The sequence below is a fragment of the Oncorhynchus mykiss genome, chromosome 6 (genome assembly GCF_057628025.1).
Source record: "Oncorhynchus mykiss isolate SJ-2025 chromosome 6, ASM5762802v1, whole genome shotgun sequence".
Lineage (NCBI taxonomy): Eukaryota > Metazoa > Chordata > Actinopteri > Salmoniformes > Salmonidae > Oncorhynchus > Oncorhynchus mykiss.
Window position 1 is genome coordinate 34,607,123 of NC_143027.1, and position 18,989 is coordinate 34,626,111.

The 18,989-nt window shown below is 39.8% G+C and overlaps 1 protein-coding gene across 1 annotated transcript in view; it reads left to right on the plus strand.

The window, feature by feature from the left end:
- The first annotated feature begins 8,966 nt into the window (after positions 1-8,966).
- The window catches only part of LOC110525837 (5-hydroxytryptamine receptor 7-like), a 37,019-nt gene continuing 26,996 nt past the window's right edge, over positions 8,967-18,989 (plus strand). Inside the window, exon 1 of the mRNA XM_021606289.3 lies at positions 8,967-10,167. Within this exon, the coding sequence (XP_021461964.1) occupies positions 9,701-10,167 (467 nt within the window). The 5' untranslated portion in view covers positions 8,967-9,700. The remainder of the gene's footprint in view (positions 10,168-18,989) is intronic.

Genomic DNA, 18,989 nt, shown 5'->3' on the forward strand with positions numbered 1-18,989 from the left:
AGTTGAAAAAGAGATGGGAGCCCATTTAATTTTTTTTTTCCGGCACCTGGTCATTTAAAACCAAAATGTATTTTTTATATGCACTATGTCATCATGCACAGCCTTTTATCTGCAACAAGTCAATTTGATGGAAACATCTCTGGTGGGAAAATGCGCATGATTTTATGCCGATTTTAGAATATTTGCATGAAATTCTGTCAGCAATTGGATGGAAACCTAGCTAGTCTGACAAAATACAAGTGAATGAAATATATATATGTGTGTGCGTATGTATGTATGTATGTGTGTGTGTAAGAACATTATAATGCAATACTTTATTTGACAGCATACATTTCCACAAATGATGCAGTAAAAATGTTATCTATTTTATAATATTTTACATGATTTTGTAGAAGATGCTATGGACAATTCTAAACATGCCCATCATTGCCATGACCTGTAAGACAGTTGTTTTACATGCATCAATGCTAATCATCAGTCAGACTTACCATTGACGTTGAAGGTTATATAGTATGGTTATAGGCTACAGTAGCAAGCCGTTTTTATGTATTTCTCTGAATGTATAAACTCACTAGAGGGCACCTGAGTCAAGTAAAACGTTTTGTCTTGTGACTTGTCATTGCAGTCCTCTAAATCTTCTGATGCTGCTTCTGGATGATAACAGGATAGAATATATGCCTAGGTAAATAAAGGTTTAAACAAATATCACCAAAATCAGCAGCACAAATCACTTGAGTGGAAGATGGAAGGTGGGCCTGCTGTTTGGATTACAGTTCCTTCATACTTTTGATAGCCGTAAACAAGGGGATGTGAGATATTTGCTTGATGTGTTGCAACGAGATAAAAATTGAACATACCCTGTGTTGCAGGCAGTTGCCATTTTTTGAGTTGTTAAGATAATTGATCATACGTGGTCACACACGGCAACTGAAATATGGTAGTCACGCGCGATATCTCAATTGGCCAATATTGATGAAAAGCAATATCTTTAGGGCCTGTACATGTTCCATATTATCAGGCAGGTGTTCTATTTTAGCAAAAGCAGTATCACCTGTAGCCTGGTGCAGCATCGTGACTACATGGCTGAAGCATGGGCTTGCCCCTCGGCATTGTTTACCACAATGGGCTAATCATTAGCTAGTTCACAGACACTAAATATGATCTTGTTGCTTATTTAATGTCCTAAAAAAACTACAACGGGCACTAATAAAATGATGTGATTTGTGTTCGTAAATACAGTGTTATTGTGTGAATGTTACAGTGAATGTAGGCCTACCGTTTATGCATTCGAATGGCTGACGTGCTTCCCGCGGTTACTTTTTTATTGTCATGCAACTCAAGATTATAAAGCGCTGCCAATTGAGCAAAAGTTGAGAAATAAATCATACAGCACTGAAAAGCTGGGATGCTGCTCTGTTAAATAATTGCATTCAAAACTGTTGTATTTTCAGAGATTGCGTTTAGGAATGTTGCGCAGTGACTGGGCCTATTAGAACACATTTCTTTCCACTCAGCAATCAGCTGTGTGTGGAGTTACGCGATCTTGTCCCCCCAACAGTTGATATTCCGTTTATAAATAAAGGACCTAGCTCATGAACACCTTTGGGAATTAATCTGGTTTTTAAACAATTATATAGGCCTATAAAGAATAGCATTGTTATAATAGTAATTTTGTATTTAACCAACAAGTGATTTGTGTAATAATTTTCATGTCTTGACAAGCAAGCAGCTCCAGTAAACCTACGTAAACGTAGCCGCGGGAAGAAATCTTGATTAACTGTCCCGGTGAGCTCGGCAGATATTGCCGAGGAAGTGGGCAGTTCTGAATGTAGAATCCTTCAATCTCTTTAGCTAATCCACTCCCTGTACTCCGTCATGTGCCAAAGAAAAAACGCCACCTGCTGGAGAAAATAGATTTTTGGGCCCAATTATCCTTTTCGCTTCGCCTATTCCTGTCTGGTGTGACTCACAAGTTATGTTGCCCAATCTACCGTATAAGAGGGATGCACTGTCCTGACAAGTGGAATTATGGGCAACATTTCAGAAAAAGACAAGGGAGCAAGATAGTTCAAACTTGGCAACATGACACCACTCACTGGAAGAACTGTTGCATGCTAAAGTTTGACATGAAACAAATAGTTTCATTGTGCTTCGCAAGTCATATCTTCATGCTCCAGGAATCTACGAACACTTAATTTTCCTCTATTGAGTGGATGGAGATTATAAAAGGGCAGCCTTTATTGTGAATGTTTAGGTCGTGATAGCAGACTCTTAAATTGAACTCCGAAAGATGGCTTAGGTAGACATTTCCCTGAGACGGTTTCTGACAGTTTGTGCAAAAATTATTCATTTGTGCAAATCCACAGTTTCATCAGCTGTCCAGTCTCAGACAATTCCGCATGTGAAGAAGCGGGATGTAGAGGTCCTGGGCTGGCATGGTTACACTTGGTCTGTGGTAGTGAGGCTGAGTCGCCAAATTCTCTAAAACAATGTTGGAGGCGGCTTATGGTAGAGAAATTAACATTACATTCTCTGGCAACAGCTTTAGTGGAAATTCCTCCAGTTAACATGCCAATTGCACACTCCCTCAAAACATGAGACGTTTGTGGCATTGTGTTGTGTGACAAAACTGCAATTTTTAGAGTGGCCTTTTATTGTCCCCAGCACAAAGTGCACCTGTCTATTGATCATGCTCTTTATTCAGATTTTTTATATGCCACACCTGTCAGTTGGGTGAATTATCTTGGCATAATACAAATTTAAATTTAAATGAAAAAAATAAGAAAATAGAAAAACAACAATAAAATAACCGTAACAAATCAAATGTTATTTGTCACATGCGCCGAATACAACAGACCTTAACGTGAAATGCTTACTTACAAGCCCTTAACCAACAATCAAAAGGTAACACAAGAAATGTACATAACAATAACGAGGCTATGTACAGGGGTACAGGTTAGTCGAGATAATTTGTAAAGTGACTATGCAGAGATAATAAACAGCGAGTAGCAGCACTGTAAAAACAAAGGGGGGGGGGTCAATGTAAATAGTCTGTGTGGCCATTTGATTAGTTGTTCAGCAGTCTTATAGTTTGGGGGAAGAAGCTGTTAAGTAGCCTTTAGGTTCTAGACTTGGCGCTCCGGTATCGCTTGCCGTTTGGTAGCAGAGAGAACAGTCTATGACTTGGGTGACTGGAGTCTTTGATAATTTTTTGGCCTTCCTCTGACACAGCCTAGTATATAGGTCCTGGGTGGCAGGAAGCTTGGCCCCAGTGATGTACTGGGCTGTACGTACTACCCTCTGTAGCGCCTTAAGGTCAGATGCCGAGCAGTTGCCATACCAGGCGGTGATGCAACCGGTCAGGATGCTCTCGATGGTGCAGCTTTAGAACGTTTTGAGGATCTGGGGACCCATGCCAAATATTTTCAGTCTCCTGAGGGGGAAAGGTGTTGTCGTGTCCTCTTCAAAACTGTGTTGGTGTATTTGGAAGATGATAGTTTGTTGGTGATTAGGCAAGTCAGTTAAGAATAAATTGTTATTTACAATAACGGCCTACCCCGGCCAAACCCTAACCTGGACGACGCTGGGCCAATTGTGCGCCACCCTATGGGACTCCCAATCACGGCCGTTTGTGATACAGCCTGGAATAGGACCAGGGTCTGTAGTGACACCTCTAGCACTGAGATGCAGTGCCTTAGACCGCTGCGCCACTCGGGAGCCAGATGGGTTTAATGATGTTGCATACTTTGTAAATATTATCAAGCAAGAAATGTAATCATTTGCAATCCTGTCAGAAATCAATTCATCACCTATCCTGGACGTTAGTCCAGTTAATTATTACCTTCAAGGAGATGAAGCTGTTGGACAGCCACAAACCACTGAATACAACTTTTATAATTACTCTGATTATTGGCATTCGTTATCATCATCATGTGATTGTTTCACATCCCAGAACCGTTTCCCCTGACCGATAATGTCTAGGGATTAAGGTCACAGAAACAAATAATCCTCAATTTACCACCAACTAAATTAGATGAACAACGTTTACCTTCATCTCACCTAGAATGAGCCATCATAATCACAAACTCTGTCCCACAGAATGTGCAATCTGCTGGTAAAAGAGAAGACAGCAGAGAAGGGAGCTCTGTGTTTGATTGGCCAGGACGATTATTGCTATTTTTACCCTGTCAAAGACTCAGTAGCTAGGGCAGACTGACTCATATACCCATTTCTCCCAATTTATTAATCTCTGATAACAAAATAATTCACTCTAATCTAGTATTACAAAAAGCAGAGTTTTAGGGAACTGATGAATTACCTGGAGTCACAAAAAGAACAGAGATTGCTGGGCTGACTGATTGGCCACAAAGAGGGGCAAGGGTATGCTACACTTGTAAAACTCATGACAAGAGGCCCGTAATACAAAAATAAATACAAGATTTGTTTTCATGATTTCCTTGAACTTGTTTTGTCGACGGACTGTCACAAAGCCAAAGTGACATCCCAATCAGCAGCTACTATCTACAGTTAGTTTGAGCTGTCACTCACTGCATAAACTGGCGCTCTTGCATAAAATTCCACAGCAGGAATGTTCCACCAGTCTCCCAGAGCAGCTTAAATCCCATTTAATCACATCTACTTCTCCCCTCCTCTCCATTACAAGAGACTGACTGGCTGCTGACAGGTTGTTTTCATAAGATCTCGATGCTTGTGCCCTCCCTGTTTTCCTGGGTAACAACGTGTACCACCGTTCCTTGGCATCCAAACCATTGATTAATAATAATAATTAATCATGTGCCTCATTGTAAGTGGGGCAATTTCAATGACAGTAGGGCTGGCCAAGCACTGTCACTAGACACTGTTGGTAATCTAATGCAACAATCATCATCACCAGCATGCCCATCAGAGCCTGCAGTGGGTAATGGCGAGCAAAGTCCTAGGCTGTGCTGGTGATCACATCCGGGGGAGAGACAGACAGCCCAGGCAGTGGTGGTATGTGGGAAGGAGCTAGCCTTCCCAAGGCCCAAAGTGGTTAACGTACCACAGCTGTTCCCTGGATGATGATGTGAACAGCCTGGGAAACACTCTATCCCTTATGTCCTGCCCACACTGTCTGTCTCCCCCAGCATATTTCCAATGTTGAAAATAATATGTTTTAAACTCCAGTGGTTTTGACTGAATATTCCTCACCTGTTTATTTTTATTAACAGGTGCCCTCTGTTATGCCCAGGGGTGGCATAGAAGGGAACCAGAAGGACTGTTTCTTGTCTGACCTGCAATGTCACTGTCCACAGATTATTTGCATGGAAAAATCAGGTCCTTTCCCATGTATTTAATAGAAAGCAAGATATATTGTATTTATTTGTTTTGTTTATTCTAATTCCAATCACCATGTACTTGACACCTCAAAACCAACACAATTTAAGATGGTCTTTATAAACAATCATGACCTAGCTTTGGCAGGATAATCAATTCAAGTCTTTAAAATACATCACTTTTCCAAACATATTCGTTTTGTATACCATCCCTGCAAACCTCTGCAAAGAGGTCTGAGTGTTAATGGCACAGGCGATAATCCACTAATCCAATCCATAACTCCATGGGTCACTGGTTCAATCGCCAGCAATGATTACCCTTCATTCCCTATATAATGCAAAACAGTAATATGTCCAAAACTTCTGGATAAAATTGAGATGAAAAAGAAGAGAAAGCAGTCATTTAGCTGGTTTATTTTTAATAATGTGTAAGGATATTTATGGCCCCCCTCTTGACATCGTATATATATTTTTTAAGGTTTATAGCTCATTTCCTGCAATTCTACACATTTTGCTATCGGGTGGAGAGAAATTGTTGTAGTTTTAAAACAAGTTTACTGCAATTCTACACAATTTGCCATGGGATAGGGAGAAGATTTAGCAATTTTATAACTCATTTCATGCAATTCTACTCATTTTGCCATGGGTCGGATAGGAAAAATAGCAGTTTTACAGCTAATTTTTCTGCAATTCTACCCATACAGCCATAGTGTGGAGAGAAATGTTTTCAGTTTTTGGGCTAATTGAATGACTGTCAGTGTCTCACATAACAAGAGAAAAACTGCTGATGCACAACCAAATTTTGTGTATTATACTATTCTAACTTTCAACAGTAAGTTGAGACTGAGTTCCTAAAAATGTATATATAGATTTCCATGAAATATGACCTATAATTAACTACAATATGAGTTAAATAGTTTTGCTTCCAAAAACATTACGTATGTAGCTTTTCAGCATTAATAGCATTAATATTATTCTCTCAAAATGTTTGATTAGCATTATAAACTGCACATCTTTCTCTCTGCCCCATGGCAAAATGTGTTGAAATGCATGAAATAAATACAGTATCAGTCAAAAGTTTGGACACACCTACACATTCCAGGGTTTATCTTTATATGAACTGTTTTCTACATTGTAGAATAATAGTGAAGACATCAAAACTATGAAATAACACATATGGAATTATGTAGTAAACAAAAAAGTGTTAAACAAATCAAATTATATTTTATATTTGAGATTCTTCAAATTAGCCACCCTTTGCCTTGATGACAGCTTTGCACAATCTTGGCATTCTGTCAACCAGCATCATGAGGTAGTCACCTGGAATGCATTTCAATTAACAGGTGTGCCTTGTTAAAAGTTAATTTGTGTAATTTATTTTCTTCTTAATGCGTTTGAGACAATCAGTTGTGTTGTGACAAGCTAGGGGTGGTATACAGAAGATAGCCCTATTTGGTAAAAGACCAGGTCCATATTATGGCAAGAACAGCTCAAATAAGCAAAGAGAAACGACAGACCATCATTACTTTAAGACATTAAGGTCAGTCAATCCAGAACATTTAAAGAACTTTGAAAGTTTATTAAAGTGCAGTCGCAAAAACCATCAAACGCTAGGATGAAACTGGATCTCATGAGGACCGCCACAGGAAAGGAAGACCCAGAGTTACCTCTGCTGCAGAGGATAAGTTCATTATAGTGACCAGCCTCAGAAATTGCAGCACAAATAAATGCATCACAGAGTTCAAGTAAGAGACACATTTCAACATCAACTGTTCGGAGACTGTGTGAATCAGGCCTTCATGGTCCAATTGCTGCAAAGAAACCACAACTAAAGGACACCAATAATAAGAAGACCGGTGGAAATCTATCCTTTGGTCTGATGAGTCCAAATGTACGATTTTTGGTTCCAACCGCCGTGTCTTTGTGAGACGCAGAGTAGGTGAACAGATGATCTCCACATGTGTGGTTTCCACCGTGAAGCATGGAGGAGGAGGTGCTTTGCTGTTGACACTGTCTGTGATTTATTTAGAATTCAAGGCACACTTAACCAACATGGCAACCACAGCATTCTGCAGGGTATGCCATCTCATCTCGTTTGTGCTTAGTGGGGCTATTATTTATTTTTCAACAGGACAATGACCCAAAACACATCTCCAGGCTGTGTAAGGGCTATTTGACCAAGAAGGAGAGTGGAGTGCTGCATCAGATGACCTGACCTCCACAATCACCTGACCTCAACCCAATTGATGGTTTGGGATGAGTGAAAGAAAAGTAGCCAACAAGTGCTCAGCATATGTGAGAACTCCTTCAAGACGGTTGGAAAAGCATTCCAGGTGAAGCTGGTTGAGAGAATGCCAAGAGTGTGCAAAGCTGTCATCAAGGCAAAGGGTGGCTACTTTTAAGAATCTCAAATATAAAATATATTTAGATTTGTTGAACACTTTTTTTGTTACTAAATTATTCCATAAGTGTTCTTTCATAGTTTTGATATATTCACTATTATTCTACAATGTAGTAAATAGTAAAAATAAAGAAAAACCCTTGAATGAGTAGGTGTGTCCAAACTTTTGACTGGTACTGTATTTATATATATTTAAAAATTGGGGCGTTGGGGGGCCTTCTACTTATCCTTCCATGTATACGGTTTTCAAAATACCCCTTAAAATACCACAAAAGAGGCATAATAAGTCATGTCAAACTGTTGAATTAGGTGAAACGCATTTTAAAATAAAACAAATAAAAAAACTGGGATACCCTGCGGACCCGTATACTGTTCTCTCCCAAAATATCTGCACCACAATTTTGCCCTTGGCCCATCCTATATTAGACTAGTAGGGTACAAGGGGGTAACTTGTCCCCCTTAAGAACAATGTCTAATTGCTGACACAGAAAAGCAACGTTTGGAAAAGAAATTGGTATGTGGATGAAGGTCATGCTTAGGTGAATAAACTATAAAGGGAAATAAATGGCTACAGTTGACACTTTTTTTGTTATTTCACTTTTTTTGTTTTTAGAAAATTGCCATTTTTTTAATGTCCCGGGGTAACTGCCCCCGGGGTGCCAGTTATCCCAGTAGACGATTATGACACAGGGTTTCACACAAGTGTGTTAAAATCCATTTAATCAGTTTAATTTATAAATTCTCTAGTAATTAATGCTTAAAAGCTAAGTCTAGTTGTCTTATTTTAATTAATAAAATAAAATATGGGGGGAAATGGTGTTGCACATGTCACCATTAATATATGCACCATGAGGAGATTTGATGTAAAGTCTCTCTTTTTAACTCACCCGCACATTAATTTGCTTTGTTCTTTCTTTGTTGTTCCTTTTCCGTACAATACATGATGTACAATTGGACTAATATTATTTTAATAATGCAGGACTTTAAATCCCAGCAATCTTTAAAATGACATTCAGGAGCCCCTAAACCGGACAACGCTGGGCCAATTGTGCATCACCTTGTGCGTCTCCCGGTCACAGCCGGCTACGTCACAGCCCAGGATCAAACCCGGATCTCTAGTGACAACAAAAGTTGTGATGACACAGAGGACATTTTTTGTTGAGCAAGAGCAGTGGCAGCCACGGAAATGTTTGGAAAAAATAATTTGGTGACATCTTGTGGTCTTAAAGTGAATGTCAGAGTGGGCAGTTACCCCAGGGGGCTAGTTACCCACTAGTACCCTACATTGATGTCCTCAATATGAACCAGTATAGACCTACTGTCCTCAATTAAGTTTAGAGATTATGTAAATATGATCCGTTTGCTTTTTTGATTAAATCCTTTTTTCCCTGCTGAAAAAAAATCGAACAATATATCATAATAGCAGGTATACACCAAGTCCTATAGCCTTAAGTACATGAGTAGTAAAATGTTTGATACGTTTCAATTACCTTGCATGGACTTGTATCTTTGTGAACACATTTTCGTGTTTGAGCGTTCGCAGATGGATCTAAACCGCTCGTGGGAAAATGTATTTCTGTCAGCGAATTAGCCTACCCTAAGCCACACTGGGAAACAAGCGCGTTGTGAAATCAACCTAAAAATAGCTTAACATGCAACGTTTTTTATGACGTTTTAGTGATTTTTCTGGGAAGATTTCTTTGAAGATAACTCGATGCTGGCCATAAAATTCATCATTGTTTTTCGCCTCTTCTTGCGCATTTGGAGAGGCGCGGATCACTCTTTTGGGAAGGTGAAACGCTCTGACTGTGCATGGCTTTAAGGTTTGGACTAATGTTTCTCAGTACTGGCTGTCTTGTTACAAAGGAAAACAATAAACTACTGGACCCAAGATCACAGGCGTAGCCTACTGATCAAGAATGCGCTTAATTGGAGTACACTGGCGAGGTGTCCCTTGCATCACCGCCGGGATCACGTTTTCGTAATGTTCAATACTTCGGGCGTCGATCCCACTTCCAATAAGAGAGAGGATGTTTCCGAAGTTATCAATGGCACTCTGGAGCTTTTCTATAACGTCCTGGTCACAGCTGGTCCAACAGCCATGTGGAACGATACGTGCGGGGAGACACTACTTGATTTCGGCAGTGGAGAGAAGATAATAATCGGAGTGATGTTGGCTATCATCACAGCGGTCACTGTGATGGGAAACACACTGGTTGTCATAGCGGTTTGCGTGGTGAAAAAATTAAGACAACCGTCAAACTATCTTCTTGTGTCCCTGGCTGTGGCAGACCTCTCCGTGGCCATAGTTGTCATGCCCTTTGTTATAGTGACAGACCTAACTGGAGGCAAGTGGCTTTTTGGGGAGGTGTTTTGCAACATCTTCATTGGTATGGATGTAATGTGCTGCACAGCCTCCATCATGACCCTGTGCGTGATCAGTGTTGACAGGTGAGTTAGTTAAACTTACCAGTGAAATCAAATGTACAACAAGGATGTATCTAATGTAGGCTATTCACCTGAGCTATTCGGTAACGTTAGTCAAAACAATTATAGCGCCAAATGACACACATCAGCGGAATGATAATTGGTTTGCTTGAGGTAGATAGATGTCCATCATAAAACACATGAGCTCTTAATAAGCCAACACTTTTTGATAAATAGGCTATAGTCTAATTATGGATTCATAGCCCCTTGAGAGTGGACCTATTTGTAAGGGTTGTTGATCGTTAGACCTTGGTTGGTCGCTACCCACTGTGCACAGGCTGTGGGCACATACGTATATTTAATAACGTCTATTCCACGTTGGTTTAACGTAATTGCCTTGAAATGACGTGGAAACAACGTTGATTCAACAAGTGTGTGCCCAGTGGGTAGCTCTTACATGCCCAATATAACATGTGAAAGTTTATTTCGGTCATTGCAAAGAACGTGTCACTGTGACTAATTTGATTTTCTTGTGACGTTAGGCTACTGTCTAGGGACATTCGTGCAAGCTAACGTGTTGCAAGCTAGGTTACTGTTGTAAATTGCAATGTGTTAATGTTATTGCATCTGTCCCTACTCCAACGTAATTAATAAAATATGAATGCTTAAAATATCATGAATCTGCGAGTCGCGCCAATGACACGATTACGCGCCAGTGGGTTTCAGTAAAATACTGGAAAAACGAATGCATTTCAGGTGTTTGGTTCCTGAGGGATGTCTTCTGTGCGGTCAAGTGCCCCCCCCCCCCCCCCCCCCCCCCAGAAAATCAATAAGCAGTCTGCGATGAATGTATAGTAAGCCTAATTTAAATGTGGTTATCCTCTTGCACCAGAACATGGATACAATCATGCATGGCCTAATTACACATGCTGGTTAATGTATTGTGTATTATATGAATTGTATGCAGTGTTTGTGTTAATTCTCCACATATGACATATGGGCTATATTATAGTCCTCCTAAACAATATTGGCCTATATTTCACATGAATACTTTTTAAAATTAATACAAATTCATGCGATGTTTGATGTCATTCTGTCATATCCCATTTGGCACTCCAGTCATTTCAACATGGAAATGTGGGTAGTATTTGGTTTAGACGTTGAGCAATGAGATTTCCACCTTTATTCACCAACTCGCTCAAAACAACTTCTCACAATAGCACATTGGTAGTTGTCAGTGTCAAATATCAAAGCTAAGCAGAGCTGGGCTGGGCTTGGTTAAAAGCCTGGGTGGGAGACAAAATGGATAGCTCCAGTAGGAGGTCTTGCCCAGATCCGACATTGTTTAAAAAGGTAAAAATACGACATATTTTATACAAGGTTTGTCTGTGTTGAAAATTGGTTACCATGATGACAAAATCCTGTGGTTAAAATGTCACCCTCAAAACAACATTTTTCACGTAGATTCCACACAACAATATATTGACAAATTACTTTGAAACAACGTTGATTCGATCAGTTTGTGCCCAGTGGGATGTGACTCACTGTCCAATTGAGCAAACTGGACCTATCCATTGCCAAACCCCACTGATTTCAAAGGGCAAATAAACACATGCTCTCTGCCAGTTACACTGATCCCTGATATTAATATGTAGATAAAAAGCACAGAAATGGGCATCTGTTCAGCAAGCATACTCAGAGTACACACAAAGCTCACAGGGCTTTACACAGCAGTTATGCTTTTTCATTTGCCAAAATTATGAATGCAAACAATTCACATTATTTCCTCAATGTATCTTTTGCATCCATCCACACATAATTCTCAGGATAATTCTCAGGATGAAGACTGATACCCTGATTAGATTGAAAATATTGAAAATAATCCTCAACATTATTCCCCATCCCATCTCAACCCCTCTTTTTCCTTCTCCTCCTCCTCCCTTCCCTCCCCTCTTTAAGAACTATCACTGTCTGCCTGGGGAGGGAAAGAAGAGAAACCTGCTAGTGGGAATCATTGCTCACTGTGATTGACTGGTTCTAGATTGCCCTTATAGCACTGTTGATTGTTCAGAGAGGAGACAGATTGGAAGCACTCCACTGTTCCCCAATAATAATCCACTATAAAATAAATTCAAGTGATCAAATCGGGTTGCTCCGCCTCACTCAGAAGCCACAATTAAGCCTAATAGTGGTCACAATGGTCAGATTATCCTTCTCCCTTCTTGCTCATAATGCCTTATTAGTACAATACATTACACCAAGAAATTATGCATGGTGCCAGCAGTGCTTTCGCAAAACAGAATGATTCTGTATGCCGGAAGAGCTAATGCTATTAATGGGGGAACAGGAACACTGAGATATGAGCATTTCTTAATCTTTAGTATTGTTATGGCCATCCCTTCCTGATGCCCAAATGGTATGGAGGATACATATGACATATGATGACATATCCCACCACATCATTTTAAAGTGGATAATTGGGTAATATTTGGTTGAGATGTTGATCAATGAGATTATAACCATATTCACAGACTGAAAAAAAACTGCCAAAAGTTATTTCCAATGTGTTATCAATATGCTTTCATCCATCTAAAAGCACAACCACATTCTAATGGAAAAACAATGTCATATTTTTGGTTTAGTTGTCACCCAAATGTCTATCACTGCGCATTCAACCATTTAAAAGCACATAAAAGTTCAAATGGGAATACAATGTCAGATATTTTGTTTATTTATACCACAGATGTATGTGTAATCACTGTTCTTCATCTAATAGCATAACCAAATTACCTGGATTGCAGTTGAGATTACAATAAAAGTACATGGTTCAAGTGCTCAATGCCATTCGAGATTCTGAGCAGATTATTACAGCAATTGTGAAGATCTCCACAGACCTCCGATGACATATGCATGCTATGTTAAACATGCACACTTTATATGATAACATAATACCTTTAATAGCTTTCCCGAGTAGTGCAGCGGTCTAAGGTCTGAGGCATCACTACAGACCCTGGTGTGACCGGGAGACCCATGAGGCGGTGCACAATTGGCCCAGCGTTGTCCGGGTTAGGGGAGGGTTTGGCCGGCCGTGATGCTCTAGCGACTCCTTGTGGTGGGCCAGGAGCCTGCAAGCTGACTTCGGTCGCCAGTTGTACAGTGTTTCCTCCAACACATTGGTGCGGCTGGCTTCCAGGTTAAGCAAGCAGTGTGTCAAGAAGCAGTGCGTGTTGGCAGGGTTGTGTTTCGGAGTACACATGGCTCTCGACCTTCACCTTTCCTGAGTCTGTACGGGAGTTGTAGCGATGGAGCAAGACTGTAACTACCAATTGGATATCACGAAAAAGTGGTAAAAAATAAATAAATAATAATAATTTTAAAAAATAATACATTTATAGTTACAGTAAACACTATGCTTGAAAATATGGAGAGTGGTACTCAGTAATGTGTTGTATTGGATTTACCCCAAACATAACACTTTGTATTCATGACAAAAAGCAAATTGCTTTGCCACATTTCGTGCAGTATTACTTTAGTGCCTTGTTGCAAATAGGATGCATGTTTTGGAATATTTTTATTCTGTACAGGCTTCCTTCATTTCACTCTGTCAATTAGGTTAGTATTGTGGAGTAACTACAATGTGGTTGATCCATCTCCCAAGTGGCGCTGTGGTCTCAGGTACTCCATCTCAGTGCGAGAGGTGTCACTACAGACACCCTGGTTTGAATCCAGGCTGTATCACAACCCGGCCATGATTGGGAGTCCCATAGGGCGGTGCACAATTGACACAGTGTTTTCCTATGTTTGGCTGGTGTAGGCCATCATTATAAATAAGAATTTGTTCTTAACTGACTTGCCTAGTTAAATAAAGGTTATATACCAATAAGTGGCCTTCTTTGTGGAAAACCTTCCTGGTCTTTGTGTTTGAAATTCACTGCTCGACTGAGGGACCTTAGAGATAATTGTAGGTGTGGGGTACAGAGATGAGGTAGTCATTCAAAAATCATGTTCCACACTATCTTTGCACACAGTGAGTCTATGCATGTTATTATGTTACTTGTTAAGCAAATTAATTTGTAAAAATGTAGAAAAACATAATTCCACTTTGACATGGGGTATTGTGTGTAGGCCAGTGACAAAAGAAAATCTCAATATAATCCATTTAAATTTAGGCTGTAACACAACAAAATATGGAAAATATTTCATGTCTATGGCAAAAGATGGTTGGAGAACATATTTGAAATGTGCAGTGAGTGTCATTGATGGCTCAGAGAGACAGAAACTGCGGTATATGGCCAGTGGTTTTGTCATCCTCCAGTGAACTCATCTGCCTTTCTATAGCACGTCGCTCATGGATCCTCTCACAACAAAGTCTTCCTCTGTCCCTCATGCAGGTGGTTCTATGGGCTTACATTTTCAAAACAACAGGTTGTTGTTGTAAATAAGAATTTGTTCTTAATTGACTTTCCTGGTAAATAAAAGGTAATTGTAAAAAACAAAAAATATCTTAACAGAAAGACGCCAATGTTTTATTTGCACAGGAAGGGCAAGATCCATTCATCTAACCATTCAGCCATAAATTCCTTTCTCTCTCTCACACACACACACACATACGCACGCACGCACGCACGCACGCACACACACACACACACACACACACATATATATATTCCATCTAGCTAACCTTTTAAAGGAGAAATAAACAAAGCTAAACATAACCTCGCTTTTGAGGACAGCAGCACTGAGAGCAAAGTCAACATGACCTCACCCCTCGTTGGGCATTGCTGCCAAATTTGGTCTTCCCTATTTGATGACAGACAGACAATTGGCCCCAGTCAGAGAGGAAGCGAGAGAGATAACTGGGCCCAAAATCTTATCCAGCAAGTGGCGTTTTTTTTTCTCCATTTACCAAGTGATTGAATAGAAATGTCGTAATGCTTAAGTTGTTACGAGTGTACTGATAAATAGGCCACGTGACATTTCGGGATCTTTAAGAAAAAACACTTTGGCTGCGTTTCAAACTCATAAAAGACACACCTTCTTCCACTTACCCTCGCCTTTTGCCGTTGGGGAAATCCCTGCGGCCATCTTTGTCGTTGGTCCAAATGATTAACAAAGAAAGGGAAGTGGGCAATGTAAGCCCCTCTTGTCCTCGTTTTTGATCGAGTTTGCGAGTGTACAATTATGTTCACTCCGGGCCTGAAACGCCCCATAATTAAATTCCCCATAATTGTACATCCACTAAGAAAAGTCCACCAAAACCTAAAAACCAACATTAATATGGAAAAGTCAACATGCACGTGTAAGTACAAACTAATGTAAATAAGTTAGAAATTGTGATGACGGCTCAAACACATAACATTATCATAAAAGTCATGTTTTTGTTTGGTTAGCTTTTGGAAACGTTAACTTGCGCACATAACTTTCCCTGACATCACACTTATCCGTTGTAATTTTAGATTTACCTGATATAGTAGGATGGCTAACATTAGATGCCTGTGGATGCGTTGTCTTCTAGCCAAGATATGAAATGCAATCGTAATTGACTGTAGCGCATATAAGGCACACACAACAGTTCCATGATGACTGAAAACACAACCGTGGGATGAACGAGTGCCACATTTTTGGGAAAGAGCGGTCCAATTCATTCTTCCCTTGCCCTGCAAATAAAATAAAAAAAGTGTTAACTCGTCAGACGTCATGATACGTCATCAGAAGTGTCACTTAATTTGAGGACTGAGGGGAGAGGGTTTGGAATGCAGTCTTTTTATTGGAGTTGTGCCTGTTGTTCACACGCATATCTGCCTTCATTGGCTAGAATGGTCCCACCTGATCTCGCCTTCTATTATTTTCATTGTTCGAGCGGCTACTTGAGTATCTGGTCAATTTCATAGATCATCTGTGCCTCCCTAGAGATCCTATTCATCTACATTTTCAGAATGGTTACCTGGAGGAAAAAAAGAACGCGGGTCATGCCTTTTCAATTTCAGTCAATATGAGGGTTTAGTTTAAAATAAATCTAGTCCAGAGGGGGGTCATGTAATTTGTAGTTGATGAAATTAAAATGATTTCCCCGTTTTTTAGAATTAGTTGCTTATTAGGCTATATATTGACGTGTGCTCGATGCCGCCCCTCATCTCTGAATCTCAAATGGGCGCACAATAACAAGTGTGCCTATAGGCTATTTAGTGTGGTCTTAATCAAATGATCCATATCCATATCCATATGAAGAATAGAGCAAAGTTAATATTTATATTTCTAAGATAGCTGCTGGGATGGTTTAAATAAAACGAGGCTGCATTACACACTGCAATGGATATTCCAACTCTTGCTGATCAAAAACGTTTTTGTGTGCTGCTTTTAACCAATGGCTGTTCTGTGTAGGGATACGGTGGCAGTTCAGAAGGAGAGTCAAATGTTTCTTCCGAAAATACATTTTGATTAGGCCTAGTCCATGCGTGCGGATAAGCCTATAGTCTATGTTCTGTTTAGTTTGAGAAGGAGAGCGCGAAGATGAGGAGGACCGGAGGTCAACTTTGATAGCTGGCCACTACTATAGTATATTTGATTAAAAACAATATGTTTCTTGCCCATTATGTATTTATCACAGTTATTGACCTCACAATAGGCCAGATTCGAGTAATTTACATTGTGGTGCTAAAACTTCAACCAGCAGCCGCGGCACAATCAATCGGATGGACAGCTCATGGTGCATATAAATAAAACTGATCAGTTTATATAAAGTCATCTATAACATCGCTTTGCTCCGTGATTCTTTATGCGAGAAACAAGCTGTAAAATACCCGGGCATGTCACGTTCACTGTCTTCAAACTCCCTGTCATAGATGAGCCAAGGCGCAGTGTGCATGTAATTCCACATCTTTTAATAAAGTGAAACTTTCACAAGAAAAACAGTTAAACAGACCGTGGCGCGCACAAACACACACAGAAAATAAATATTTACCCACAAACACAGGTGGGAAAAAGGCTGCCTAAGTATGATTCCCAATCAGAGTCAACGATAGACAGCTGCCTCTGATTGGGAACCATACCCGGCCATCAAAGAAATAGACAAACTAGAATGCCCACTCAAATCACACCCTGACCTAAACAAAAGGTGAAATAAAAAGGCTCTCTAAGGTCAGGGCGTGACAGGGCAAGACGTGACTCCGATGCATAATGGGGATATCATTGTTTAGTTTCCTTGACATTCAGAGGCTGACTTTGCTTGTGAACTAATCTAATTCTGTCACTATCAATTGATTAAGCTATTCACTTTCTGTACAATAGATGTTTAAATCCAGACAGCTTTTAGGGAAACACTTTTGACCTTCTCTCATTGGGTTAAGCCACGAAAGAAGAGTAGCCAGCAGGTAAAGCTTACAATTTTCTGCGTCGGTATTATGTCTGAGGTGGAAAGGTAGGCCTAACTTTTGAAATTACCCCTCTTCAATTCCTAAGGACGTCTCAGATTGAATTATTTGCAAACAGGCACAGTTTTGTTGCAAACAAGACACATATTTGGCATTGCTACAAATAGAATAAGATCGAAACATAGGCCTATCTCTCTGTCCATTCTTAGCCTGTAATTTCTGTAGTTTGTGGTGTATAAAAACATATTCTGCTAATATGTAAAATTACACAGAATTGTTTCACATATTTATAAAAGGCCATTTTTTTCTCGGACACGCAAAGACGATAATAGATCAATGCAATGCTTTTGGTATGAAGGAGATATTTTCACCCCTACTCTTGTCCACGGTGGTCTGCGAACCCACAACCTTGCAAATTCCTGCGTTGCCATGTCGTTTTTACAGGTCAAAGAACAGTTTCTAAAACTGCATATGTAAGACTCTGGTCTGTCCAAGAAGTAAGGGTAAACGTTATACTTTACATGTTCTCTGCTATCCACTTTGTTTCAATTATTATTTTGGGTGTAGGGGAGGCTCACCTTGTTTTTTTTCAAGCGTTCATGGAGGGTTTAGGTAAAATATATTTTGCTGAAGGGAGGGCCACCCATTCTAGTATTCTAATTCCTAATTCTATGGTAGTCTCAGTCTCTCCCTAAACAAAAAAATAGCGTGATCGTGACTGCTGTGAGCGTGATCGTGACTGGTGTTTATCAGGGACCATCGTGTGATTTAAAATGTCCTTGTAGTTAAGGGTCTGATCTGAACAGCTCATCCATCACTTATGCTCACCGGACCCAGGGACAAAAATATCTTATGTGAGGCAAAGAACGTCTAAAAAGATAAGATGGACAATTGGATCTGTCAACTACTTGAGACAAATAAGACATGTGTGTTCCCAAAACAATCCTCAAGCAAGGGAAGACCTTTCCAGATCTTAGGCTCATTCTGCAATTGACTTATTTGATGGGAAATTAACAATAAAGTCTTAACTGATTTAGCGCCCCAGCTCAATAAAGCAATTTTATAAAGAAATAAACTAATCTTGAGATAATCTTCTGGGATTTTAGTATTATTGTCAAACTGTATATTTAGAGGTATTGACTGTATCTGCACACCAGTGGAGGCTGGAGGGAGGAGCTATAGGAGGACAGGATCATTGAAATGACTGGAATGGAGTAAATGGAACGGTATTGAACACATCAAATGTATGGAAACCACATTTGACTCCCTTCCATTAATTCCATTCCAGCGATTACTATGAGCCAATCCTCCTCTGCTGCACACTTTTCAGTCATATCCTTGAAAGCAAGAAAATTATTTTCTCTTCAGTGTAGCACACTCATTAAAAAAACTACTGTGCAGTTGTAAAAATATGTTATAGGCCTATACAATTGATATATGTGGAAAAGAGAATGAAAGAGATTCAGATTGAACTTG